The 26728-nt window shown below is 45.5% G+C and overlaps 2 protein-coding genes across 7 annotated transcripts in view; one reads left to right on the top strand and one right to left on the bottom strand.

Annotated features, from left to right (window-relative positions):
* Window positions 1–1235: 1235 nt before the first annotated feature.
* TXNL1 (thioredoxin like 1) lies at window positions 1236–18496 on the bottom strand. 5 transcript variants are annotated; one of them, XM_074931956.1, is made up of 9 exons: window positions 18310–18496; window positions 16843–16939; window positions 15589–15762; window positions 12015–12137; window positions 11578–11647; window positions 10785–10957; window positions 8254–8358; window positions 3139–3179; window positions 1236–1409 (listed from the first exon to the last, which is right to left on the bottom strand). In XM_074931956.1, the coding sequence occupies exons 1-9, from the start codon at window positions 18405–18407 to the stop codon at window positions 1406–1408; spliced, it is 885 nt and encodes a 294-aa protein (XP_074788057.1). In that variant the 5' UTR covers window positions 18408–18496; the 3' UTR covers window positions 1236–1405. The 5 variants fall into 5 exon arrangements, with proteins under 5 accessions (XP_074788057.1, XP_074788058.1, XP_074788056.1 ...); XM_074931955.1 differs by lacking the exons at window positions 1236–1409; window positions 3139–3179 and adding exons at window positions 3622–4259; window positions 4866–5043; XM_074931957.1 differs by lacking the exon at window positions 3139–3179.
* A 217-nt stretch (window positions 18497–18713) lies between these two features.
* WDR7 (WD repeat domain 7) overlaps window positions 18714–26728 on the top strand; it is a 130682-nt gene continuing 122667 nt past the window's right edge. Inside the window, exon 1 of one of the 2 annotated variants that reach the window (XM_074931476.1) lies at window positions 18714–19297. The gene's annotated coding sequence lies outside the window, so the exon portion shown is untranslated. Of the gene's footprint in view, window positions 19298–21101; window positions 21212–26728 lie in introns of those variants that run through there. The other variant, XM_074931474.1, reaches the window with a different exon arrangement.

The following is a 26728-nucleotide window of genomic DNA, read 5'->3' as shown; positions in this document are numbered from 1 at the left end:
ATTCATATTGCCCTCAGTTATATTCAAAAATGATTTATCTTCTATATACAGTGTTACGAGCCTGACACCCCCCGCTGAAGCAAAACACAAGGGAAGTAGAAAGAAACCCAAGATATCACCACGTGCCACTGACTAGAAGGTACAGGTAGAGGAGGCTCCTGGAGCACACAGTGAAACTGTGGAAAAAAGAGTGCCTCTCAAAGAATGCTTTCCTAGACAATGCCCGGCTTTCTGTTTGGAGAAAATATCTGTGCTAACAGAAAGTTAACTTGGTATTAACATACAAATCTGCCAAGCCAGAAGAGAACCACCCTACTGTGTTCAAGGAGGGAATGCCAATTAGGACAGGATTTAAGCCTTAGTGGGATTTATGGTAATTAGAAATGTAACAAATTTAACTTTACAAAGAAATTAATTATGCCAATTAAAACACTTAGCAAGTTTTACTGGGAATTTATACAGTATTATATGTATATGGTGCTGATCAATGCCCGATTTATTAAGATTACTCAGGGCACACATCCAAGAAAATTTACCATAGTAGTATAGGAATTCCAATTAAGATGTAAAATTAGTATGTGCAATAAGCACTTCTTTATCACGATCCAGAGAGGAAAAACACCCAATAACAGAAATAAGCAATTCATGTTCAGGTGGGGCACACAAACATCTAAATCCCCCTAACTGCACAGCTTGCTAGAGTCTGCCTGGGAAACGAGGTCAATATTTTCTAGTAATATTAAAAAAAACAAACGTTTTCAAAGGACTGAAGAATTCTCGGCGCTGAACAGCTTGCATCAGCACGCCGTTTGTGACAAATCTGCAAGTTAATGGAACAGTGACTTAAAATGTGCTCCCTGCCCAGCTTTTTGAGGTGGGGAGGGAAATGGATATTTCCCAACCAGGCAAAGTTACTCCTAGGTGCGGAGTATCTGTATTTGAGGGAACAATGATCCTAAGCTCCCTTGGTCTTACAAGAGAGTAGCTGGGATTTTATTTTTAGATGGCAGTCTATGTTTTACTTCCATCTGACATTTTAAACTCTCTGAACAAACGCGAGCGACATTCTGTCTTCTGTCTCTAAAGATAAGCCGGCTGAGTTGTGAAGTTTAAACAGAACAAAGGAAGAGCCACAGTTACTAGAATAACAAAATTAAACTTGGCAAAAGTAATGAATTTTATTTACAAATACATGTCCGAGGATTACAACAGAAACACACTAGGGAAACTCCATCTCAACAAAAGCAATGATTTATTGGTAATGGCATTAAACAAAACAGATTGACAGTCTCTGGTTATGGTCAAGCAATTATCCAGGAGTTGTAGATAAGAGTGAAGATCTCTTTGATTGCGTAAGGCCTTCCAGCATCTTCCGCGTCCTAGTGGCTCTCTCCTTTTTTGCCAACTACCTGATAAGAGAAAACCAGAAATAATGTTTAACCAAAAAAGTCCTGCCAAGTTGAAGTCAGTTGCAAAATAAACAAGCACAACCGAATTTTCAGCTGAGTTAATGCATGTGAGCATGCCTTACGCTGTGAGTCCCCTAGAGGGTTAAGAGGGGGCAGGACACACGAGACCTTCTCTCTAGTACTCATACAGACAGCGAGGCATCAGTCTCCTTTTGAGGAGGGTTAGAAGACAGTGACTGCCACAGAACAGAGCACACGGCAAAGTGGGGGTGTTCTACACCAACACACTGCAGCAAATGACAGCGGGAAGGGAACTGCTGGGGGCTCAAGTCCAAGTCTGTTCACTCCCCCAGCATCCGTGCCATGGCCCTCGCTGAGAACATTCACCTTCTAACGCAGCCCAAACCTACAAAGACATCTGGAAGTCACCTGATTTTTCAGTTATTCCTTGTCAAAACGTTGTTTTTTTTTTCCTTACCAAGTCTCCTTCCAATCTCCAATCCTGCCAACTCCACCTGGAATCAGAGTCAGCTTAGTGCTTCCCTCTCCTGAGCAGATCAGCGCTGCCACAGGCTCTGCAAGGCGACCTGCCAGCCGAGAGCAAGGGCACGGCCAGCGCAGCGCCCCGCCGAGGGGCAGGCAGCCCCCTGCGGCACAGAACACCACCAGAGCCCCAGAGCAGAGAACGAGGCCGTTCTAGTCACTCTCCTGAAAAGATCCAGACATCATTCTAGTGCTCTTGCAGACCCTTGGAAGAAAATAGCCATTTATAAGCCAAACCTAAATAAAAAAGAAAGGAAGTCTTCAAGTTTAAGGCTCCAAGCTGCAGGAGGGACTTGGGGCAAGGCACCGAGTCCCAGTTTGTTTCCGTTTAACTGGGGCAGCACTTACGGCTCTGACAAGGCGTAGCTGGAATTCACACCAGCGGAGATCTGGGGATGACGCTACCGGAGCTAGTAGTGTAGAATTTCTCTCTACTACTCACGATAATGCTGAAAACAAAGGACTAAACCTTTCTTGGTATTCTAACCAACTGACTGCTATGGCAAGTGTGTGAAGTATCAATTACCTCGGCAGTTAAGTGACAATATACCACCCAAGATCCATACATTCAGCTGTGGAATACAGAACTAGGGGGAAAACCAGAATAACAAAACACCCCGACCCCCCTCAGCCCTGAACTAGGGGAGTGTCACAGACTCGCTGGAAGCATTCATCCTGATCCTTCCTTTTTTCATTTCTTGTCAAATTTCAAGAGGGAAAATTTTTCACTGTCCAGCTGCTTTTGGTCAGCTGAGTTATCATTGCAAAGTAATTGAGATGTCCTGATGAAAAGTACTTTTGAAGCCCGTTTTCACCTCCAAGGAAGCCTTGACCAGGAGCATTTCACCAAGCTGTAAATTCAACCTAATGCTTAAGGGTCAGGAAAATTCCAATCTGACAACATAACGAAAGAAGAAAAAAAAAAAAAACAAAAAACAGAAGCCCAAGTACTTGCATTAAGATCCAATTAATCAAGTTAAAAAAAAAAAACCAAACAGTTAAACTTGTCAAGAAGCAGTATTTATTCTTTGTGTGTTTCCAAAGCACCAAACTGTGTTCACACACAGATTAAGGAAAAAAAAAAAAAAAAAAACAGAAAAAATTAAAAAAAAAGAAAAAACACAGTTAAAAGATTAAAGATTAGGTGTTAGCAAGTGTGGCACATCAAGGACAAATATTGCTATACCAGTCTGAGGCAGAGATTGACAACTCGCCCATGTGTATTATCTGTGAAAAATCACACCAATATGGATATTTCGTTATCACAGGGGAAAGAAACCCATTTTGTGAGCATCCCACTCCACCTTCCCAAAAGGAAATGGGCTATTTCAACTGCAACCCAACAACTGTCATTATTCTTTCCTCAGAAGTAGATCCGTTTTCCTTCCTTTTACAGAAACAGCTGCCACCTAGTGCATTCCAAGGTAGCGGTTACAGCCTGGGATTCCCACCAGAAGACGAGGGGTTCGGAGCAGGTTTTCCTTCGGGCGCTCGGCTGTTCCCCAAGCTTCAGGGCAGAGCGTGACGAACCCACAACCAACTCCATGGCTTGTCACCAAGAGTGACACCTTAATACTGAACCTCCTGGAGCAGAGTTGGGGCTGTTTGCTTCATTATATATATATATATATATATATATATATATATATATATATATATAAATATATAAGAGGTCAAGTAAAATTAGTAGGATGCTGTTGGGAAACCCTAATCAGACCCCATAGGTGCAGACACTCACCAACTCCTCGCTGTCTTCCCTGCGCAGGTGCCCAGTGCCACAGGAGGGACAAAAAGAGCAGCACTCTGCAGCCCCTGCTGGCCTGCCTGCTGCAGGGCCGCCACAAAGAGCACCACTAAACTCCACTAAGACGTTAAAAAAGTCAAGCTTTGGTAGAGCATTTCACAAGCCACGCCTCAAACGGCTTTACAAATTCAACACAGGCTGAGAGATCAGTTACGGAAAATAATCTGTGAGAGTACGGTGTGGTATGACTTTCAGATGTTCAGGGTGACAGCAGGACAGAAATTGGATAGGACTGACAGGTAAAGAGAAGTGTTTAAGGTAAGATTTGGAGCGGGAAGTGGAGGGGAAGATGAGTTGATGAGTCAGAAGGTAGAGAAGGCTTTTCCTGACGGTAGAAGGTGCAGAGAAGGCAGCTCTCGCATCAGTGCTGAGATTGTGGAAAGGGTGAAAGATGCTAGATGAGCGGAGGGAGCAAGGGAGGGAGCAGTGCAAGGCCACTTCAATCTTATTATTACTTTTTAATTTCTTCTGCCTTTTTAGTTCTTTAGAAATGGGAAGTTAAGCTGAAAAACAAACAAACAAAATGTTACAAAAAAAAAAAAAGCAGCAGCATGTAGTGCAATTAAGCAGTTCTGAGTAGAAAGAAAGCCTCCATCCAAGAGGGGACAAGAACACGTCCCACACCCTGTCAACATTCATCTGTGCCCCACCTCAAAACTGAGCAGCTGTAGGTTTTACTCATTCATACCAGAAAGAAACAGCAGCTATACCGGACACCCACAGTTGCACGCTCTTCCAAAAACAAAAGCACGTTTACAAGTTCCCCCCACGATTCACGGGGACCCACCGAATACTAAAGCCACCGACCATCCGTAAACACCCCACAGAACCTGCACCTTTACCCTTCCAGCTGTCTGCCCCAAGCAGTCTGAGCATCCTGCAGCACCAGAAGCGAATCTCAAACGCCACGTACCACCACGCAAACGCTCTCTACTAGAGGAGTTTGTGTCCTCAGTTACACCTTCAGTCAGACCCCACGTGCCCGCGGAACAGCGGCGTAAACACTTCTCGTGTTCAGCATGTTTTTTAAAATCAAACATGCCTTTAAGCCAAGCTTCTCCAAAAGCGTTTCAGAATATATTAAATACATCTAGGAAGGGAATATTCACCTCAGTTCTCTGCTGTTGAGGGCCTCTTCATTTAAACAGGGCAAAGAACAGGTCTCTCCCCACTGCTCTCTGTGCTTAACTCCCTACACCGCAGTCTGTTCGAAGCAGTTTCTCCCTTGCTGTCCCTCTTTTCCATCACTCCAAAGACTCCCCTCCTCTCCAGAGGACAAAAATCAAGCTGTGCAAGGAGCAGGATACACACGACATTAAAACAAGCTTGAAAGCTGCTTTTTCTAGCTTTCCTCACTCAATCCAGCAATCCCAACTGCATGCGAGAAAAGAGAGACATTTCTGCAGCGAGACCAGCCAGTGGAGGAACAACCTCCGCAGGGACGTGGCAGAGTCCCCCTCAGTGGGGGTTCGAGGGGCTGGATAACCTCATCTCGCCTCCCCTGCCCAGGCAAGGGTGGATCAGGTCATCGTTGGAGGTCCCTTCAACCTGGGCTGATCCATGAGTCTATGTACGTCCAAACTAATTTGAGCCCCCCCCCCCCCCCCCAAAAAAAAAAAAAATCACTAAAGGAGGACTGACTTAACCAATCTGCTCAGTACTGTCATTATTTTCCAGAGTAGATGAGTTTCAGCTTCCTATGTGACAGTGTAAGTCCTGCAGACAACGCCTCATTTCTATTAGCCACACGAAGGGACTCCCTGGCCCCAAAGAGGCCAATCTTCTCACAGCCAGCACCACCCGAGCCAACAGGAGCCTTCCGCAGCCGCCCGAAGGACACGGGACCCGCACTTACACACTTTACTCATCAACTGCCGAGCGGGCGCTGCTGTGACTAAAACCTGCATTCAGATCCCTCCCTCCCCAGTTGGGAAGCAAAACACGTTAGCCTGATCCTTCACAGAATTCATTTAAACCCACGTGTTGGATTCATTTTCACTTGGCAACCGAGCGTGCGTGCGGCTGCCTGAGCGGTGACGTGACCCCCGTCACCACATGACTGGGATCACGTTCATGGCCGCTTCTTCATTCAAGCCCTTCAGATATTTAACAGATTCTTACAAACATTTGAACTCGGGGAAAAAAGCATTCCCCTGTCTTGTTAATCACAGTGCAATACTATTTCTATCCTCATTAGAAGAGAAATATGAACAGTAGAGACAGACTGAGATGAGGGAGTGAGAGAGATGAAAGCAGTGAGGAGTAGTGTGGGTAACTACTCAAGGAGATGAAAAGAAAAATAAGGTTTCCCAGTTAATCTACAAAGCTAAATATAATTAATGCCCAACACTATATTAAGGTTTCGTAACTGACAGGATCACTGGAAGAGAGGGAACAAAAGTTAAAATTCCTACGAGCACTGCAGCTCTGCCAGACTACACATCCCATTTGTTACGATGAAATATTTTAACAGCCTAATATTAAAACTACATGTTCAGGAAGCAAAACAGGAATATAGTGGGGATGAGTATGGGAAGGGAGGCAGGATGAGCCACCTCATAACCCAGCAGCCCCTGCCCCTCTCCGCAGGCCGCTGTGGGCAGCTGCCCAGCCCCGGGAGGCCACCAGCAGTGCCCACACCGCGGTGCTGGTCGGTGCCCCCGGGGGCTGGGGCTGTGCCCCCCCCGTCCGCTGTCGGGTGTCACGCGACACAAAGGCGCGCTCCTCGGTGGCGCCGAGGCACTCCCCTGCAACCACGAAGGAAACCAAACCTTCACCGGCACAGCATTTACCAGGCCCTAGAGCAGCTCCCTGGCATCCACGCTGCATCTAGAACCGGGAGAGACCTGCGAATCGCTCCACCTACCTCCGAGGGACGAGACGCCTGCAGAGCCACGCTAGGGCTGTGCGAGGGCACGTGGGAATTCAGAAGCCCACTCGCCCCCGAACACGGGCTGGAGCTCAGCTCGTTCCAGCAGCCAGGTCCAGGCTACAGCAGTCCTTCAGTCCTGGGCCCAAACTGTTTGGCCATGCAACTTAAATGCTGTAGGAAACGCACCTTGTGCGGCCTCAACGCTGGTCTCAAACCCCTGTAACCTTCTGCAAAAGTCTGGACTGCTTTACCAAGCACACCCCAACCAGGATTATCCATCAGAAATAATAAATCACTACTTTAACAACCAGAAAGTCATGCGCAAAGAGTGCTCTTGCTGAAAATAAACTTTCAGCACTTTTGAAAGCAAAACTAATTTACAGAGAACTGAAAGCGAGACAGGGATCCAATACCGAGTCGAGTCCCATCCCTCTCCCAGCAATAACCAGCAAGTACTGCAGATTAATGCTGCTAAAATAGGAATTGCACAACTCGTTGCAGGGGGTGCCCGAATGCCACAAGTACTGACAAAAAAAGCCATATAAAACAGAAAGTGTAAGCAGATTGCAAATCATTTAACGTACTTCTAGTTCTGGGAGAATTGGAAGTGCTATATTAGGAAGGTCTAAAACTGATACCCAGTTAATTTTAGTACATTAGAACAACTTTTTCAATGACTTCAAGTTTCATGGAAAGGCAGCAAAACCTGTTAAACTTCTATTTACTAACTTAACCATTACCTGCAAAGACATTAAGTTTTACATGTAGAAGTTAAGAATAAGTTGTGATGTTAAAAATTCCAGGTACGTGGCATGTTGGCGAGTGTTAGTGTTTTAACCTTCTGAAGTTATAGGTTATTTGGATAATAACTTGTGATGCCTTCAGTGTTACTGGTCACCAACACAGCAGTTTGTAGGCAAGTGTTACAGCAGTATTTGCCCTTTTACAGAGGCTACTAAGTTTTAAAGCAGCTTATTTTAAGAAGCCTTAGTACATTTTGACAAAGTTGTAAGTAGCTTAAAGGTTCAAAACTTTCAAACCCGTTTCACATTCTCAAAAAAAAAGAATCAGGAATTGAGTGCCTTGTTGTTCAGCACTAGTGTGTCTGAAGTCAGCGTAGTAAGTTGTTTGCTTTATTTCCTCTTTAAAAAGCAGGCATTTTTAATTAAACAGACACCTTGTGACCAAATTTCAGATCTCAGGCTTATTTTATGTTGCCCAGTGCAGAAAGTCCTTCAAAGTAGAAGCCACGTCAATCACAAGGAGCCTGTTTAATTTGCACAAGCAATTGCTTCTCTACTTCCTGAACACCATCAGAAAGCAAGTTCAAAATCAGGACGTAAAACTCATGGCTGTTAAAAAGATATCATTGTTTGTAGCACATATAACTTGACAGCCCCTCAAGTTTTCACGTATGTATTCTGATCAGTTATTTTTATAAAGTCGATGAACAGAAGTTGTAAGCAGGACCAAAGATCTGTAAAAGAAAGCTGCACATTTTCTTCTGGATGCCAAAACTACCCCAAGCTGTGGAATTCTAGTAACAACCAAGGTATTTGTTCTGTCAACCCATTTTTGAGGTGGTTTAAAACATTCAAAAGTGCTTTTAAAGAAAAAGGACTCACTCGCTTGAAGTCATTCATATTTGTTGCCTGGACTGGAGTTCCAATAAACGTGAAGTATGTAATCCTTGTTGTCTCTTCGTCACCATGATTGGATTGGACAAACAACTAAAGAAAAAACAACACCCAAACACAAGAGTTAAGGGAAACTGTCCATCCTTGAGTTAATACATAAAAACATAAGGCGCCCAAGATTTCTGAACTAACCAAACTAACACTTTTCCCTGTTATAAAGGCTTCTGTAGTGTTTAGATAAGCTACTGTCCTCTTATTTAAAATAATGATCATATAGAATGCTACTACTTTCCTGGTAGTTAAAACACTTTGTACAGCTTGGAATTTCCCACTTCTGACCCAGGACCACATTCAGCAAGTATAAACAGGATCTAAGAAGTCACAATTTACTGGAATCTGACATGAAGGATCAATTTAACTATGTTTGCTGAGGCCCCTAAGACGACTTGTGTGCAGTTTACTACAACAGCTTCCATAATTACACGTTTTACAGCACGAGTACTAGCTCTACGAAGTTATTTTAGGGTTTCAAACAAATATCAAGCTTCTTTTTGAGATACACACTAAGGAATTATTGCTGGAACCATGACACTTTTTAAAGTGGACAAATGAAAGAACAATTTTTTTTAATGTGAAGTAGTATTTGTAAGGAACTTGGGAGTCAGAAGAGCAACGAGGTGTTTGCAGACCTTTCCACACTTTACTGTGAGTGTGGAGAAAGGAGGAACAAGGAAGCACGTGAGTAGTGGCATCAGAAGCAGAGTAACAGAAGGAGAGGGAGGACAAGAGGCAGCAAGGGGCGGCATCACACCCCTTCCACAAGCCACAGCCTGTACGTATGAAAACACCCGTTCTGCCTCAGAAACTGCCCGTGCCACAGGCTGCCCAGTGCTGGAGGGAACGTGCCGCTGTGGCCTTGCCCCATACGTAAATTTATTTGTGCCACCACCACGTGCTCCCCAGTGTGTGATCAGCCAGAGGGACTGCTGATCTAAACCTGTACAGACATTCACCGCAGCTGGAAGCGCCTGTATTTTCCTACACAAACAAGATGTGTGAAAGATGAGGGTTGAACCGCTGAGGAAAGTGCTACTCTGACAGAAAGAAACACAAGAGCCTGTCACGGCCCGGCTTTTGTCGAGCAGGTGAACTGCAATGTGTGCAGAGATTCCGTCTCAGCAGTGACGTGAAAAGTTCAACAAGTACAGAGGCAAACAAATGCCACTGAGGTGGCAGCAATGAAGAGAAACACACAACAAACAGGGAAAACCAGCATTAGGTACACTCAGTTATATGGATTAGTAACTACAGGGTATAGAATTAATAAACCAGGTAAGTTACAACTAACAAACCCAGCAGTGATACATACAAATGAAGTATGAACTTGCTAACAGGAATGTTCAACCAGTAGTTCTGATTACACACGGCAGAAAAGCCAAATAATTTGTGTACGTGACAACTGTGCCTCCTCCAGTTCCTCCGGAGCCGAACGGGAGGCTGCTCCCCACAGGGCTCTGCACGCGAGCAGAGCGTCCTCACCTGCCAGGTGGGGGCCAAGAAGCCTGACCATCCTGGTTTTAGGAAGCCTTACCTACAGAACCCAGGTTTAGCTGGGAGATGAGAGGAGTGCCACGGCAGTGCCCACACGCAACGAGTGCAAACAAGCAGAGCATCTATTTAATCACCTTATCGCTCGTCTGGTGTTTGCACATCATCTTGTCTAAAGCTGACAGCGGATTTCATTAAAGAACAAATACGTAACTTGTACTTGTCAGCACAGCTTTGTAGAATATGAGCTTATGTCACCGATCTCCCTTTCATTTGGGGGAGGATAAAGTTGGTCACAAAGGGAACTCCATAGAAATAACTGACGTGAAAAGGAGTTATTTAAGTTTGCTTCTCATTACCTTTAAAATAACTGCTAGTAAAACACTAAACTGACTATCGAAGATGCAGTCCACAAGCAGCAATGTAGATATTTCCTAGAAACTTTTTTACAGAAGAACTGTGATGAAAAGATTGAGGGTGGATCAATGTTTCGGAGTTACCTGTAACTCCATAAGCAGCTGGTGACTTCTGTGGCCAGCCCATGAAAATACAGTTTGAGTCAATCAACTAGAAGTCCATTTGTTCCCAAACGTGTAATTCAGGGCATGAAAAGCATTTCCACAGAAAAGAATTCAGGGGTCATATGTGGGGGGAAGAAGAGTTCTACATAGTACCATAGGAAACAGGGCACTGCCAAGCATAAAGCAATTCCAGCACCAATTTAGGCACCACTCACACTGCACTAGAACCTGTATTTTTGAAATGTAAGAGGAGCAACTACACCTGGATTTAAGAGTCAAAAACCCTGTGTGAAGTCTGTGGAAAGTCTCTTACAGCAAGAGAATCAGAGCGCTTGTTAAAAGACAATTTGATGACAACATTTAAGAACCCTCACAGAAAGCAGGTTTTGAGTTTAAAGACATTGCAAGTACTTGAGCCTGCACAGAGCTCGGAACAGAAGCTTTACTTACAGTTACACTGTTAACGTTCTGAAATTTTACATAGCGAAGCTGGACAATACCATCTTCTTTAATATCATCTGGTGTCAGCTCCAGGGCTTGAGTCGGTTCACTTCTTTCTGCTTCTTCAAAATCCATAGACCGAGGAAGGTTGATAAAGATTTTTATGTACTTTGGACCTTGCCCTGTGTTCAAATAGAGGAGTGGGATTCCATTGTTTAAATGTATTTTGAGAAGCCCTCCCTTGTCAGCCCCTAGACCCCGCTCCAGGCAGGCACGAGCTCCCCCTGTTTAGTACTGCCAATCCCACATCACCACCCGGGTGGGGATGGACATCCCGGGTTGCACTACTCGTCTACATGTCAAGAGACAGAATTCCACACAAAAAAAGGTAATAAAAGCTCTAAAAATATTTTCTGTGTCATACAACACCTGAACACTTTGTGTAATTTAATAATGCAAACCAAGTTACCATAAAAACTAAGCTCTACCCTTCAGTAGCTCACGCATTAATTTTTGACTGAAATGCAAGTTTCTCTTTGCAGCGTATCAAACTACAGTAAATAGTTATATTTGTGTCATTCCAAATACCCAGGCACGAGGTCAGTGCAAAAAGGAACAAGATCATTTGTTATGCAACTCATTTACAAGTCATTTACTGAAGCTGCTGTGGGATTCTCAGAAGGTAAAAGGTTCCAGGGACAACAGTGTCATTTAAAAAAAAAAAAAAAAAAAAAAAAAAAATCAGATAAACATGGGCAAAGCTTTGGTTTCAAATACGTGATTAAACAGACACTTCACTCACCATTATCTGGCCCCTGAAGTTTCATAGAATAAAGCTTGACAGGTTGACTAAAAGCTACAGTGATAAGCAGCTGCGGAGAAAAAAAGTTGCTGTTAAACACCATCATCATTCTTAAAAAACAACACAGCACAATAACGAACTAGAAATAAGTCTGAGCTTTGAAATAAAATTAAGTACTTGCCTTCACTATGTTCCACACATGCGCTGCTCTGTCACTTTAAACTATCAGCAAACACTACTCTGCTTGGAAGGTTTTTTCCATACATAAAGGGATGTGAAACTGGAAATGCTACAACGCCCTTTGTATACTAACTCGACTTACCATCTCCCACTCTTACTCACACTAGCATAACGATAGCAAATAGACAAGTTCTTAAATAAATGCTTGCAGACCACACCACCCCAGAAAATATCTCACTTAAAAATATCTACTGTACCTGCTCGTCACAGTCTGATTCCAAGTAGGTAGAGTCTTTACGTAAACAGTTATCAAATCCGTGCTCATCACTCTCATTAAGACATTCGCAGCCGGCTTTATTGATAAATGGCATTAAATCCATCTGAAAGTAAGAGCAAGAGCATTGCTGAGTGCATAAGTGCGCCATGAACTCACCTGGGATTAGTAAGCATTGGAATGAATGAAATCCTTCATTCAACAGATTAAAATAACAAGACACACAGAAAACCTCAGGGGTTTATATCAAAAGACGCGACAAACAGAAACTAAAGACTCTGCAGTACTCGGATGGATCCTGTTCATAACTGAACAACATTTTTTCCCCTCCATTCAGGATCCTGCACCCCGGGAGCACATGCTTGCCACGCTGAGAGCAAGACATTGGCCACAGGGAGGATTTCCAGCTACACTTTTGATAAACAAGCCTAGAGCACTGCAAGTCACACCACAACACGGACAAACTGACATTAGACTGGAGCCATGATCAACTTAATAGAAAAAAAAAAATGGACCTCCCTGAAAATACACTATATATTGCAGAACATATATGAGACCACCACTACAGTTCTTACCAAGCCTCACGTGCAAAGCTAGTCTTACTCTGATTGGGGTTCGGCACTGTACAAACTACCTTTATGAAACCTTTTTCGACTCCTTCCTCCACATGCTTTGGTAAAAATGCAGACCATCAGAAAACAGAAGCTACTGCTCACCATGAAGCAGTTTGTTTTATTGCTCAGCTCTTTTGTAAAAGGTCCAACTAAAAGCTTTAACCTATACGTGTTCTCAGATTAAAGCAGACTGCTATCCGTGCCCCAAGCCATTTCAAAGGTGGCATGTTTGCAGAGGCAGAACAATCTGTACCAATTTCCAGATAACAAAGATTTTTTTGCTTACAACTAAAGTAAACCGAGTCCAACTGAAGCACAAGCAGGCAGGCTAAAAATCAAGTATTTCATATCGTGAGGCCACAAGACAGAGTATCAACACCTCACACTGTAACAATACAGGTTCGTGATCAGCCCACAGTCACACAACAGTCCAGAGGTGAGGAACTACAGGGACTTTTAGGATGACAACTCAAAATACCCTTCTTAAATTAGATCCCAAATCATATTACACCACTCTTGTAAGGAAAAAAAAAAAGCAAAGACTAGCTTGAAAATTACTGCATACAACTCCTCAGTGTAGCTTCAGGGTACAAACAGAACCCACAAACAGGCTGCTGAGAGCAAACAACTCGTTTCCTGTATGTCACTTCCCTTCGCTCTTGTGACTGTTATTCTGAGCAAATAAAAATCCTTATCCTGCCGTCGACATCCAAGGGAAGGCTCAGCTTCCAACTGGCACGCTCCGCAGGGCAGAAAAGAGAAGGAACACACGGCTGGGCAGGAGAATAAAGGTCCCTTCTGGGGGCCAAGGGCAAGCACATGCCCAAGGAGCATTTCAGCCCCCCGTCAGAGGTCAAGCAGGACTCCTGCACGGCTCGTCCAGCCCTCAACGGGCTCAGGACTAGATCCGCAGGGCTGACACCGCCTCCTGAGAGGTCAACTTCAACAGCAGAGGGCACGCTCATCTCAAAACCATCTGAGCAGACCTGAACCTGCTACCTGAATGATTTTCAGGGCTCCAAAGCCAACAACCTGAACCTCATTCCCGCAGTTCCACAGAGGGTTTCACAATAATTGTCAGTGTAAGCGCCCACACGCGAGCTGTTCCGCAGCAGGTGCTGCACAAGCAGCTGAACCGCTCGAAATTCAAGTGGCCTGTGCCCCGGCCGTTTATTTAAATGAGAAATATTCAGATGGATTTGCACCCTGCTTACACTTGCCTGGCAGGACATGGCCAGCTACACATTCAAGATACTTAACCTCCAAAAAGCCCAGTTTTGCATTTAACGATGTAATTCTGGGTTCCACCGATACCCATCCCAGCTAAGTTTAACGTATTAGCTTTGCTAAGACACAGCGAGGCCCAGGCTGCAGCAACCAGCCAAGCCCAGAGCTGTGACACCATTCAGGCAAAACGCAACACACCACGTAACTGACTGCGGGGATTCTTTCGGTGGAACAACAGAATCTCACTTAAGGAGGAATGTTACACCGAGGGCTGCTCGGAGAGTCCCACCTAAGACGACAGCTCTAGGAAAGGGTTTTGTCACGTTAGGTTCTCATTTCCACGTGTTCGTTAGCACAGGCATAGGATTTGGATGCACAACAGCCTCGAGGTAACACAAAACTACGCAGAACACGGTGAAAATATTTCTGAGCGGATGGCTTCCTTAGTGGAATTCTAGCCAAAAATTCAAGTATCCCTACAAAGCTTTGATTTACCTACAAGACACGAGCAAATCACGCCACGATTTAAAAATGTTCTGTTTGTGACACCGATTTTTAAATTCTTTGGAAGAAAACGTTAAAAGTTGGATTTTAGTTACGAGAAATTTTGATGCAAGGTTTAAAAACCATTCGGTGCAAGGACGTCTATTTAGAAATAGTTGCCTTTTTAAAAAAAATTAGTGAATATTTACAAGGTATTTACTTAGTGTAGGTTATCTGTGAATGCCCGAGCAGCAGTCACTGCGGTGATGTGCAGCAGCAGCCCTACAGACAGTGATACGCATTCAGCATTAAACGGAAAGCAAATTCCCAATCAGCGTGAGGTAACTCGTTCGCCGCTCAGACCAGGCACGTAATCTTTTCCAGGTATTCCTGTGACATTTTTTTACTTCATATATTTTTATATCCTTCATTCTTTTACAGACAAGAAGAAATCTAAAGAGAACGCTTTCCAGCACCACCCACTTTTGCAAACATTAGCAATTAGGCAAAAGAAAACATATTTGGAGATAGGGTTTATCTAAAGACACCCTCCCAAAGACATCCTATTTTCAGGGCAAGCTGCTAGAGGAAGATAGAACTGAACTGTTACAAAGGTTAATTCCTTTGGCAACAGAATTTTTTTTTTTTTTTTTTTGAGAGAGAGAGAGATATGAAATAAGGGGGATTAAAGAGAGGGTAGGGAGCAAGAAGAAAAAAAAAAAAAAGGAAAACCCCAAATGAACCTACCACCACATAAACAACAGAGGGGATTTCTTAAGGAACAACTAGAGCAACTTTTCAATGTTTTTGACAACCATGTCTACCAATGTCTTTTCCCACGGACATTTTTAGACATTAAAAATACGTCTTGGGAAGACAGATTGGGATGTCTGAGAAGAAAGCAGCAGAATAAGCAGCTGCAGCAAAAAGTTCATCATAAAACATTAAGTTCATTATTTTAACAACTAAGGGCTATGTGAGGAGATTTTTCTTAAAACGTTTTCTAATTTTATAACCACATTTACTAAATATGTACATGCTGATTTTTAAATCTCGTCTGAAAAAGGAAGCCCAGACAACTGATCTTCTCAAAGCCACGGGGAACCTGCGGTTTTGCCTAAAGAAGTATTATTTGACTTGGAGTATACTTAGAAAGCAACAGATTATTTTTTCTAAACATCCAAGTTTCACAAACATTAAAAAAAAAAAAATCTTAAAATAAGGGATGCATACATATCCTTTTGGGATATCTGTATCTTCACTGTTTCCAGGGTCATTCTCCAGGTGCTGTTTAATTTTTTCTTCTAAACCTACAGCATCTGCTCCTTGATATTGGTCGATTCGCACTTTGTTTCGGAAAAACAGAAACGTCGGTGTTGCCGATATATTATTGGTAGCAGCTGTTCCCTGGAATGCATAAATTAGTTAGAAGTGTTACCTAACGGAGTATTACCAATATTGGTAATAGAAACATTAGCTTGCTTCACCTCGATAAGAATACACACGCTAGGTATTAATCAAGCAACCTCAGACATCACAAACAATATTTGTTATTTTATAAACAGCTTTAGCTCAGTAATTTAAATTCTTCAGATCCTCCTAATCCTTTACACATTTGGGTATTCTTTGAGTGGACTTCACATTGTAGGCAGATTTGTCTGTACACCATAAAAATCATATTACTCGCTCTTGAAAGTGGAGGGCAGCTTAATTAAACCCTTTTATTTTACATGCTTTCTTTACACCTGCCTTCCTTATATCTCCCAAGCCACACTCATGCACACCCAGGAACTGCAGCCTGCTGCTGTAGAAGGTGAATTCCACTTGATTTCTCCCTGTATTCATACCTGCTATGCACCCATAGTAGTTTCTCCAAAACTTTCCATAATTTAGTGTCATTTGCAAACACTGTCACCACTTTGATGATCATCTCTCTCCATTTTAATTTGTGGTAATTCAAGACACTCCCTTTCAACATACCATTGTTAATTTTTGTTAACGACCCTTAAGACAATCAATAGCTCACCTGCAACACTGCTGTCTGTTAAAAACAGCTGAGTAGTACTCGAGAGGAATCTAGTCCCACTAATCATATCGGTTCATGGCATTTTTCACTCTGCCCAACAACTACACCAATACTGGTTTGGAAAGACTTACTCTTTTTAATTCATTCTGCTGTTCTCTTCTGCATTTAAAGGTATTATACGAGCAGCCTGTTAAACAGCCTGTGCACTGCTTAAATGAAGGACACCCCAGTGAGAACCACAAGGACACTTTTCTGAGCAAAAGTGTTGTTTGTTCGAATTTTTGTGTGCATCCTCGTTTTGGAGAATTTCACAATATTGTTATTTGTGATTCACCAAACATGTCAACAGCCACAGGACAGTACTCTTAGTACACTGTCTGAACAGATTTCCTTCAAGCTTCCCATTCACTACATTATCTGCTCTTTCACTTACAACTGAAAATACATTTTCAAATACCAACCTGGCATTGATGCACATCTACTTCCAAAAAAGTTGCCTGGGGATATTTGTTACTCAGAGCATTGAAAGCTGGGGCTATCCTTAAACAAGGGCCACATCTGTGAAAACAACACACAGTTTAGCTTAACTTATTTTTATTTTTTAAAAAAAATCTGCCTCCAATAGCATTAGCACGTTCGTGTTCTTACTGATATCCTTGGTACGTATAAAAATAACCTTCCTACCTGGCTGACAGATGGTAAGCAATCCTGGTGATACAATTAAGAATGACATTTAGAAACACATCATGAAGTGTTAATTCCCACTTCCTCAGACACCTTCAATGTCACATGATTAGCTTCACCTATTAATTAATACTAACTTCATATTTCCAGCTAATGGGTTTAGCTCCAGCCTTTTTTACCACAAGTCAAAGTCCTGCTAAATAGTGATACAAGGGAGGGAAAAGAGAGTTGCCTGCTTTTCCTGGAAGAGAGTTGCCTGCTTTTCCTGGAACAGCAAAAAACACAACAGAAAACTAGTACTAGCACCCCACATCACCTCCTGGGGGGGGGGGGGGGGGAAAAGTATCTACAGTAAAATCTAGGTAGGACTTGAAATATTTAACAGTAATAATGTATCAGGCCTTTAGCACGAATCATAAAATTCCTACTGCAATTAAGTCTCACTTACTACAACTGTAAGCAGTTACTACCACACCTACTCGACCCTGGTAGGACAGACCTGACTTCTGCTGAATTAATTGTGTCACCTTGGCTGAAAATATGTATCTGTTAGTGCCTTTGCTGGCATATATGCAGTACACAGATGCAACTATTCCTGAAAAGGAATATTCTCACAACTCAGCCTGCTGTGAAAAAAGCAATTAGAAAACTAAACAGCAAAAAATCCCCGTGGAAACTCCCTCCCAAAGCACATCAACACGTGGAAAGCAGAGAGCTGTCAGCGGGAGCCTGCCGACAGGTACAGCCGTAACCAGCGGCTATTTACACCCCGATCTAACGGGAGCCCGAGGCTGCCCGCGCCCTCCGGGAAGCGCCTGCCTGACCCGCCAGCGGATCTGAAGGCGGGCAGCACCTGACGAACGCCCGGCTCGGAGGGCAGGGGAAGCCGGCTCAGCTGCCAGAAGGCGAATTCAGCACCAGAAATCGGAAATCCCCCCCGGTGCTGTGACTGGATTCACGTGCTACAGGGAGAAGAAGCGCCGCTCACGCCAAAAAACAATCAGCTCGCAGCTCTCCCCGCAGCGGTGATACAGCATTTTGCCAGCGAACTGCACTTCTCAAGTCTGAAACCTTGCCTCGCCTCAAAGATAAATAAACCCACCCGAACCCCTGCAGCGCCCCAGCGGTGCCCCCGGCCCCGGGGAGCCCCAGCCCGGGGCGGGCGCGGCCAGGAGACGCCTCCCGGCGGGTCAGGCCTAGCTGCCGCTCGCCGCCGCCTCAGCCCGATTCCCGCCCTCACTCACCCCCTCATGGTGAACTTCACCACGGCCAGGCGGGAGCCGGCAGCGCTGAGCTCGGGCTGGAACTCGGTGTCGTTGGCGATCACCTTCACGCCCCCCATCCTCGCCGGGCGGCGGCGGGGCCCGCGCTGAGGGGGCGGCGGTCCCGGCCTGCGATCTGCAGCGTCACGGCGGGCGGGCGGCCCCGGCATGCACCGCGCGCCCCGCGCAGGCGCGCCCGCCGCCACCACGGCCTGGGGCGGGGCGGGCGCGCCGCCATCTTGGGAGAGGGCAGCGAGCGGGAGAAGCCGCCGGCGGCCATTTTGGGTAGGGGCAGGCGCGCCATCTTGGCCTGGGGGCAGAGGGGCGGCAGGGAGGAGGGAGGGAGGGAGGGAGGGAGGGTGGATGGATGGATGGATGGATGGATGGCGGCTGTCGCCCGGCCGCGGGTCCTGCCGGCGGGAGAGGGGTTGGGTGCCGCGGCTGGGGGCGCTGAGGGAGCCTGGCCGGGCTGGATGCCATCCCCGCCTTGGGAACGGGGAGGAGAGCCTGGCACGGCCTTCCTGCTCTGGGGGGGCCCACGCCAGTGCTTCGGCTGGGACTGACTCTAGAAGCGTAGAATTAAAAATAAGCCATGTTTGGTCCTCTTAACGAGAGTTGAAACAGAGGAAAGTAGGCCTTACTACTTTGCTGTGAGTTTTGAGGGCGAGTGGAGCTGCGCTCCGACCAGCGCTAGCTGCAGAAGCTGCCTCTGAGGCTACTAGTGCCAGATGTACAAAACCTGCAAAGAAACTTGTAGACCAGCCCATCCCGCCTCCCCAGCAGGCGCTGTCTGCCGCGTCAAGCTCCTAACGTGTGCTGCGTGCTCCAGCAAGCCAGTCCCGAGGAGCTGCTGCAGCCGGGAGGCTGCTCCGCGGGAACCCGGCAGCTCCAGGCGGCCTCGAGCATCCCCCAGGATGGAGAGCGGGAGACCTCTCCGGGAAACCCATCCCGGCCTTTGAGCACCCTCGAGGTAAAAAAGCTCCCCTTCAGTAAAAGTCTCCCTTAGCCTTCTCATTAGCATGTACATTGGTGACACAGATAAAGCAGTATAATTGAAGTAACAAAGTGAAAGTGTTTAACATTTTTATTAGGACTTTATTTTAAGAAAACGTAATGCTTTCCATAACTCAGAAAACATCCTTGAGCCTTTTATAGCTGCTAGTTTAAAACAACCTCTCCAAACAGGAGCGAGAGAAAAATCCCTACTCCCGTTGTGATATAATGCCACCTGACTTTGACCAGCACTGGCTTCAGGAATTTATTATTACAGGACAACTGGAGAATCTCCATTCTCCCAGCTGAAAGTAATTCACATTCTAAATAGGCTGCTGTTACAGACAGGCATCTGTTCTTCTTGGATGACAGGGTACCCCGCTCGCCTGCCAGCAGTCATGTGGCTGGCTGCAATTTGCATCTCTCTATACAGATACATCGATATATCTTAGCACTGCTTTTATAATCAAAAATAGCGTAGTGGCAGTGTTCATCCATATTTTTATTTTGCACTGTTGAACTGAAATTGCTTACTAATTCAACAGCAATAAAAATTTGGAGTGGCTTTGTCTGTAGGGAACTGGTGGCATGGAATGTATCTGATACCCAGTCCCCACGAAGGTAATGTGTTATGTACCACCATATAGTAAAGCAAGTTGTGAAATAATTTCACTATTCTAATTACTTCTGGCCAAGAGAAAGTGTTCTCTATAGTTTCAACTGCAGAAATAATTTTCCCTTTCTGTCCTAACCAGCTGTGATGTGCTGACGTATGCTGCTAAGCAGCTGATAGGAAACAGAAACCCACTGCTGACCTGCCCTTAGCATCAGCATCTCTGATGGTCTGTGTGTAACTAAACCCAGTTATTCACACATACAAAAGGCTAACAGTAAAAAGGTTGATTTGGCTGCAAAAAAAAAAAAAAAGAAAGAAAGCCTATAACATCTTCTTAGCACGGTCCACTGCCAAGGCCCAGAGAACAGATCCAGCTTATGTGGGTTGCTACCTGTAAGACCCCTGCTTGGCTGGAAAACGCACCGAGTAGTAATTCCCTTAAAATCTGCTACCTTAAAAATTGCCCTAGGTTTGTTGTTGACTAGTTTTTGTGGCATTATGGGGATGACACTTCTCTTTTGCAGAGAGAGATTACATGCGGGTTTTTTTTCTCAGTTTCCTGACGCTATGTTTTTTTTATAAAGCAAAGGGTGGCAACAACTGAAAAAATAAGGAGGCATAAACGCTCAGAAGCAGGAGGGGGGAAACAATAGATGAGGGAAATGTTTGTATTAGCCACGTTCCGGGATAAGCTAAGCAAAACCAGAAATTAAACCCAGAACTATCTCTACCCGGTTTTGCAATGTCATCGTTGACAACTCCACAGGCTTTATACACCCCGCAGGTGCTTCTGCATGAATTCCATCCCGAGCAGGCGCCAGAGAACAGCATTTTCCTGCTCAGACCCGGCCCCGTTTCCACGATGCTGCCGCAGAGCTGCTCCCGCTCCCGGGGCCCTTCAGTAGCCCCTCTGCAGGAGTTACTCCTCGCAGCTCGCCCCGCCACCGGCCCCGGGGGGCTCCCGGCCCCGCCACCGGCCGTGCCCGGCCCGGGCCGCCGCCGGGCGCCCTCCCGCAGGTGCCCCCCCTTCCCCTTCCCGCGTCCCCCTCACGCAGCCGCCGCGGCGGAACGGGCCCGCTCGGCCGCCCGGTTTCCATGGCGACGCGGGCTGTCGCTGCCTGCCGTCAGTCACGACGGCCGGGGGCTTTGCGACAGCGGCGGTAGGAGTGGCGGCAGCCGGCGGTGTCAGCTGGTCGCCGCACCGGGCGCGGACGAGGCAGCGCGGCGGGGGCGCGGCGCCGCCGGGACCCTCCGCACCGCCGCGGCGGGGGCCAGGTGAGCGCCCGCGGCTGCCGGCCGCCCCCGGGCAGGGCACACCCTCTCCCGCCGGCCGGGCGGTGCCGGTGCCCAGCGGGGCTCGCCGCCGGCCCCCACGCTGCCCCGGCGGGCTGGCGGCCGCCCTCAGGCCCCGGCGGGAGCCGCCATGTTGCGCGGGAGCGGGCGGCGGCGGGCCTCGGGGCGGGGGTGCAGCCGCAGCAGTGCCGTGCCAGCTTCCCTCCCCGCCGGGGTCCGGGGAGGCCGAGCCGAGGTGGGCGGTGCTGCCCGCGTACCGGCTTCCCCCCCCCCCCCCGCTCCCTTCCGACGCCCGCGGGTCTCGGGCTTGTGCTTCCAACAGGTGTCAGCCCGGCCTGGGCCCCCCGCGGGCTCTGGCCCCCTTGGGGGGGGGCGCGGGGGTCGGTAGAGCGGTTGTCACCTCTCCCTCAGCTAACGGGCGGGTCCCGAAGGAGCCGCTTCACACAAACACCGTCCTGTGCAGGTTCCTCAGTCCCTCCCAACGCCGAATTTCTGTTCCGTCGTGGCCTCCCGGCTCAGTTTCCCTTCCCTGTGACAGCCGTGGTACTGCTGGCAACTAGGGGTAGGATTCGGAGCTGAATTGCAGCTGCTTTGGATAACTGTCCTTCGTGTGATCGTGACGGGTTCAAACGGGAAAAAATTATGCGGATTTAATGTGTCATCGAAGTAAGTGCCAGAAAAACCTGCAAATGGTTGTCAGAGGTATCTGTTAACTATAATGAAGGATTTAGAGTCCCAAGTTATTATTTCCTTCTTGTTTTATAACCTTCTATATGTACCAGTGGGGTTTTTGGGGGGGATAACCAATCTTCGTATGGTTAAATACTTTAAAATCGAACTTCTGTAGCCATTCACTCAGCTGGGCCAAGGGGCAGGCAATAATCTTTCATTGGACTGTCGTTGTCACCTGAAGGTTAAGGAAGAGCTTGTGTCTTAACGAGTGACTTTTCCAGTTCTGTTTTGGAATACAAATTTGTATTTGTTGAACTTCTTTTTGATCTTGAATGTATCAGGAAGGTTTGACAGTAACGTTTACAATCTTTTATTTAGATTAATATGTAATGGCCAGTTCAAGACCTAGAGCCCTGTGACAAGTATTGTCTTTGGGTGCTTGCAATGTGGACCTGTTATGTAGCCCTGCAGTTTGGAGATAACTGTTACAGATAAATTGACTTGGGGGACGCAGGGATATCCTGGCTGCACAGTGTTGTGGAGAAGCTCCTGATTTAGGAGGGAAGCAGAGGCTTGAGGTGATGAGTTTGGTACTCAACAGAGTACATGGGGATAAAAGAAGGTCAGGCGCTGTTAATTTTTCAATTTTCCTTGATCAGCATAATGAGAAGGACAGTCTGGTTTGTTAGTCATTATTACCTGGATTGAAATCACCTTCTCATCTCATGTGAGCTTCAGTGTGACCTAATGGTTTTGGCCAAGTTCAGAATAGTGGGTTAGTTTTCTCCTGCAGATGTGCCTAGGTTTGTTTTAATGATAGGGTTGGTGAGGTCAGTGTGAATATTCATAGCAGTAAAATTAAATAAGCTGTGTTTACAAAACTGGGGCCTTTGAAAAGTGCTTGCACCTCTTGGTTCTGTAGGGATAGATCCGGTCTCCAGATAGCTCTTGGGGTTTTGATTTGTGTATACTGAAATGGCTGAATCCGAGTATGGAATGAACATAGTTGCCAGTTGAACTCCCGTTTCGTGTGTGTGTTTGTGTGTGCTTGTGGGTGGTGGCGTTAAAACTGCTGGCTTACCTGGCTTTTTGCTGCAGCCGTTTCCTGACTTTGCTGCCATCATGAGCAAGCTGGGTCTTGATTGTACAGCTAACAGAATTTATTGCAGGCTTCACCTGTTTACTTGTACTACTCTCTGTAGTACAACCCATCACCATTTTCAACCAACATCACCATTTTTGAAAAACTTCTTCTTTTATAAGTAGTTTTTAGCCTAGTGTTGCAGTAATCCTGTTGCAAAGCAGAACAGTGTGCTGTTAATTGGACTCCAAAGTATAAAGGTACAGTTAATTGTTCTCAAAGTTTTGTATTCAGTGCTTATCAGATGCAGGCTGAACTGATAACAGTTTGCTGTGTGTGTCAGTGTTAAGACCTGACCTTATAGATTGTTTTATAGTATTTTGTATCCTGCAGGTATGGTCCAAATTTCTTCTGGCTTAAAAAAATTAAAAATATTATTTTAATATTTTATTATTTTTAAAAGCTTTCTTAGTTGTCATGGATTTATGAAGGGCAAGTGTGTGTAACCAACCTGATGGTCTCCCAGGAAGAGGTGGCTGGGGGGAGCAGCGAGCCAGCCTCAGCCATCCTGCAATTCAAACTTATTTGTTAGATTAATGATAGGTTAAGAAAGCAAAAATATTTTGCATTTGATGCCTTTGTAGTGATTCAGAACTAATTCGAAAAGACTCTGAAAATTACTGACAGACCTTCAGAAAAGAGCAGGATTTAATTGACATAGCAAACTTTAATGACCATTTGTATTTAATAACAGAACTATTTATTCACCATCTGTTTAAAGAAAGGTGTGATTGTCTAAATAGGTGGGTTCTGATCGTGAAAGGTTTCTGTAACTTTGGGTAAAGCACTTAATGAATTAATGAGGTAGGGAGAAGAAAATTTTCTCAATCCCCAAGTATTAAATAGAAAAGGTCATTTGTCATTAAATGTAAACCCATCAGATTTTTATAAAGTGCATTGGATTATTCAAATGGAAGCCATGATGTCACAGAAATGAGCCTTTACTATAAATGTGTGATTGTCTTTATGTAAATGGTTTTAGGAGGGGTGTAACGATGCTTAACTAATGTCTTTTTGAATGAAGGATTCTGTATGCATGAAAAATATTAGGCATAAAAATTGCCATTCACTTGAAAATATGCAATCCCCTTAGAAGGTTTGTCCTGATGTCATGGATGGCAGCCATCTCTGTACTTACTGGTGGCAAATCTGAATAATAATGTCATTTAAATTCTGCTGAAAATACAGAAAAATGGCATTAACATGTGGTAAACATTGATAGGGAGAGGAATGATTTATTCTTAACCTGTCTTGAGTTGCTTTGTTGGAATATAAGTACAGTCACATTTATTTAGAGGCTGCCAAAAGAACATCTGCTTTTAATGGTTCGTTTTGGAGCTGTTACAGGCTGAGAGCATACATGATAAAGAAACAATCAATTCATAGATGGGGGTTTTTGGTAGCTTCTTTTAGCATCCACATGTATCCTAAGACTAATTCTTTATAGGTGTGTGCTTTAATTGAAATAACTGCATTGGGAACGAGCTCTTCATGACGTTTGCTGTGCTCTGTTAAGACGGAGGTAGACTTACTTATCTTCCTACTTCTTTCCCAAAAGTCACCTTTCTCCTGGCCTGCCTTGTGCCCTTCCCGTGTACCTGGACCTGTCTGCCCCGGGGAACGGGCTCGAGCGCAGCCTGGGGCTCGCTGTGCTCCGCCGGGGCTTTCTGCTCGTGCAGCCTGCAACATCCATAGCCTGCTGCGGCTGCTTAAACCCTTCCTCGTGTATCTACCCGCTGAAATACTTGAGGGCAAGGAAGTCTGTGTAGGGATCAGGTGCTTACGGGCCACAGCTGTTTCTCTTTCCCTGCACCAGGGCCTGGAAATACAACCAGTTAGAGGATCCCATCCACTTGCTAGTGGGAGGTACAAAAGGAAACTGGTTTTACTGTCCTAGGGCAGTACAGAGGGGAAAAGTTGCTCTCGCTAGCTGCTGGGCTTCCTACCATAAATTAATTTTGGTTGGGGGCTTTTTCTGGCTGTGGAAATCCTTATTATGGATGCTGGTTCAGGGTAAAGAGCTGGAGGCTTCCGAGGTTTAATGAAGTTTCCCATTGTGACTGAAAGTTGTGGGAAAACTTGAGGAAACTGCAGATGAAACGTTCCTGACAGGAACGGTTTGTATATGGGTGGAGGAAGGTTTTTTGGATTTTTTTTTTTTTTTTTTTTTTTTTTTGCCTGTTTGTTGCTGTAACTTGGAAAGATACAACTATATGCTAAAACCAGATGGATGGGAATGCTAATCATTTTTTAAAATACTGGAGTTAGTTTCCAGGTGTGAGTTGTGGCAGAAGGTAATAACCCGTATGATAAAGGCTTTGAGTCCTCTGGTTTGTATGCAGAATCTTTTTGTTAAGGTGTTATTCTCATTTGCTGCATATTAAGTTTATTTTGTGTGACAGATGAGGCAGAGGAACCCGAAAAATTGCGTGACTCTCCCTTTAATCTGTTACAGAAACGGTTGTAAAGCTCTGACCGTGCCCCTAACCTTTGTCTTTATACCCGTGGCTATTCTGCCTGGTCATCCCCCTGATTATATTGAACCATAAGCTACTGTTGACTTAGAAATTTTCTTTGCATCTGTCTTGTACCTTCATCATCGGACTTTGATTTGAAATTACTATTAAATTTTCGGATTGTAATTTGGTTCACTAAGTTAGCTGTGAATAGTTTACCACGGCTTACTGGTCGTGAAAGTGCTGATTGGTGTTTAGAGGATAGGGCTTGATAAAGGCGTTTATGGGAGTCTTTGGTTCAGTGTTTAATGCTTTGTACTTCAGAAATCAGTTAATAGCTTTACTCAAGTAGGAATTTATGATAGATTATTAAATATGCCTGAATACCAGCCTTAAGCAGTGCAGTGGAAAGAGTCACTTAACTATTTTATCAGATTAGCATATTATTTTTAATTTTTTTTGGATCATCTGCTAATTTAAAGAATCGCTTTCTCTTTAAGCACAAAGAACACAACTGAGATGTATGTGTCCATAGCGCGCTCAGACGTATTTTGAAGATGTTGCAGACCTAGTAACAAAAGCATGCAAAGGGCCGAGGTACTCGGTGCCATTTCTGCTTTGGGTTTCCTGGGGAAGATAAAAGTCCGTGGGGCCGGGCAGTGATGGCTCTGGCTGGAGCCAGCTCTGTGCCGTCGGAAGGGCACGGTGATGGCCCTGGCGAGTCCCACATCTGAAATGGCACGTGGCCGGGGGCACGAGTGGCTGGGCAGCAGCTTGGTGGGGGAGGACCTGGGTGTCCCAGTGGGGGAGAAGCTCCTTGGGGCCAAGAGGTTTGTGTGCGGGGCTGTGTGAGCACAGCTGTAGCCAGGACCAGGAGAGGAAGGATTGCGCCGGGGCGGGGAAGCTGTCGGTGTGTTGGAGGGATCCCATGGAGAGCTGTCGGGGTGCTCCAGCATTACTGGGAAATATAACCACACTTATTTTATATTTTTCTAGTCATTACGTTGAGGAAAGCATACCTGCCACTCTGGACTGCCTCAAAGACACTGCAGCTGTTATCTGCTGGGGGCGATGTGCGGAGAGCTGGTGGTGGTTAGAGGGAATATGGGAGATTGTATGGGTTCAGGGTACTGCCTGTCAGGATTTGGGAAGGGACTGAAGACCAGGGGCTGTGTGACTCCAAAGGAGTGAGTGGAAGTCAGTTCCGAAGGCACCGCAAATGATAGCGAT

The sequence above is a fragment of the Athene noctua genome, chromosome Z (genome assembly GCF_965140245.1).
Source record: "Athene noctua chromosome Z, bAthNoc1.hap1.1, whole genome shotgun sequence".
NCBI lineage: Eukaryota > Metazoa > Chordata > Aves > Strigiformes > Strigidae > Athene > Athene noctua.
Note: the sequence above shows the minus strand (reverse complement) of the source record. Positions and strands in the feature narration are given on the sequence as shown.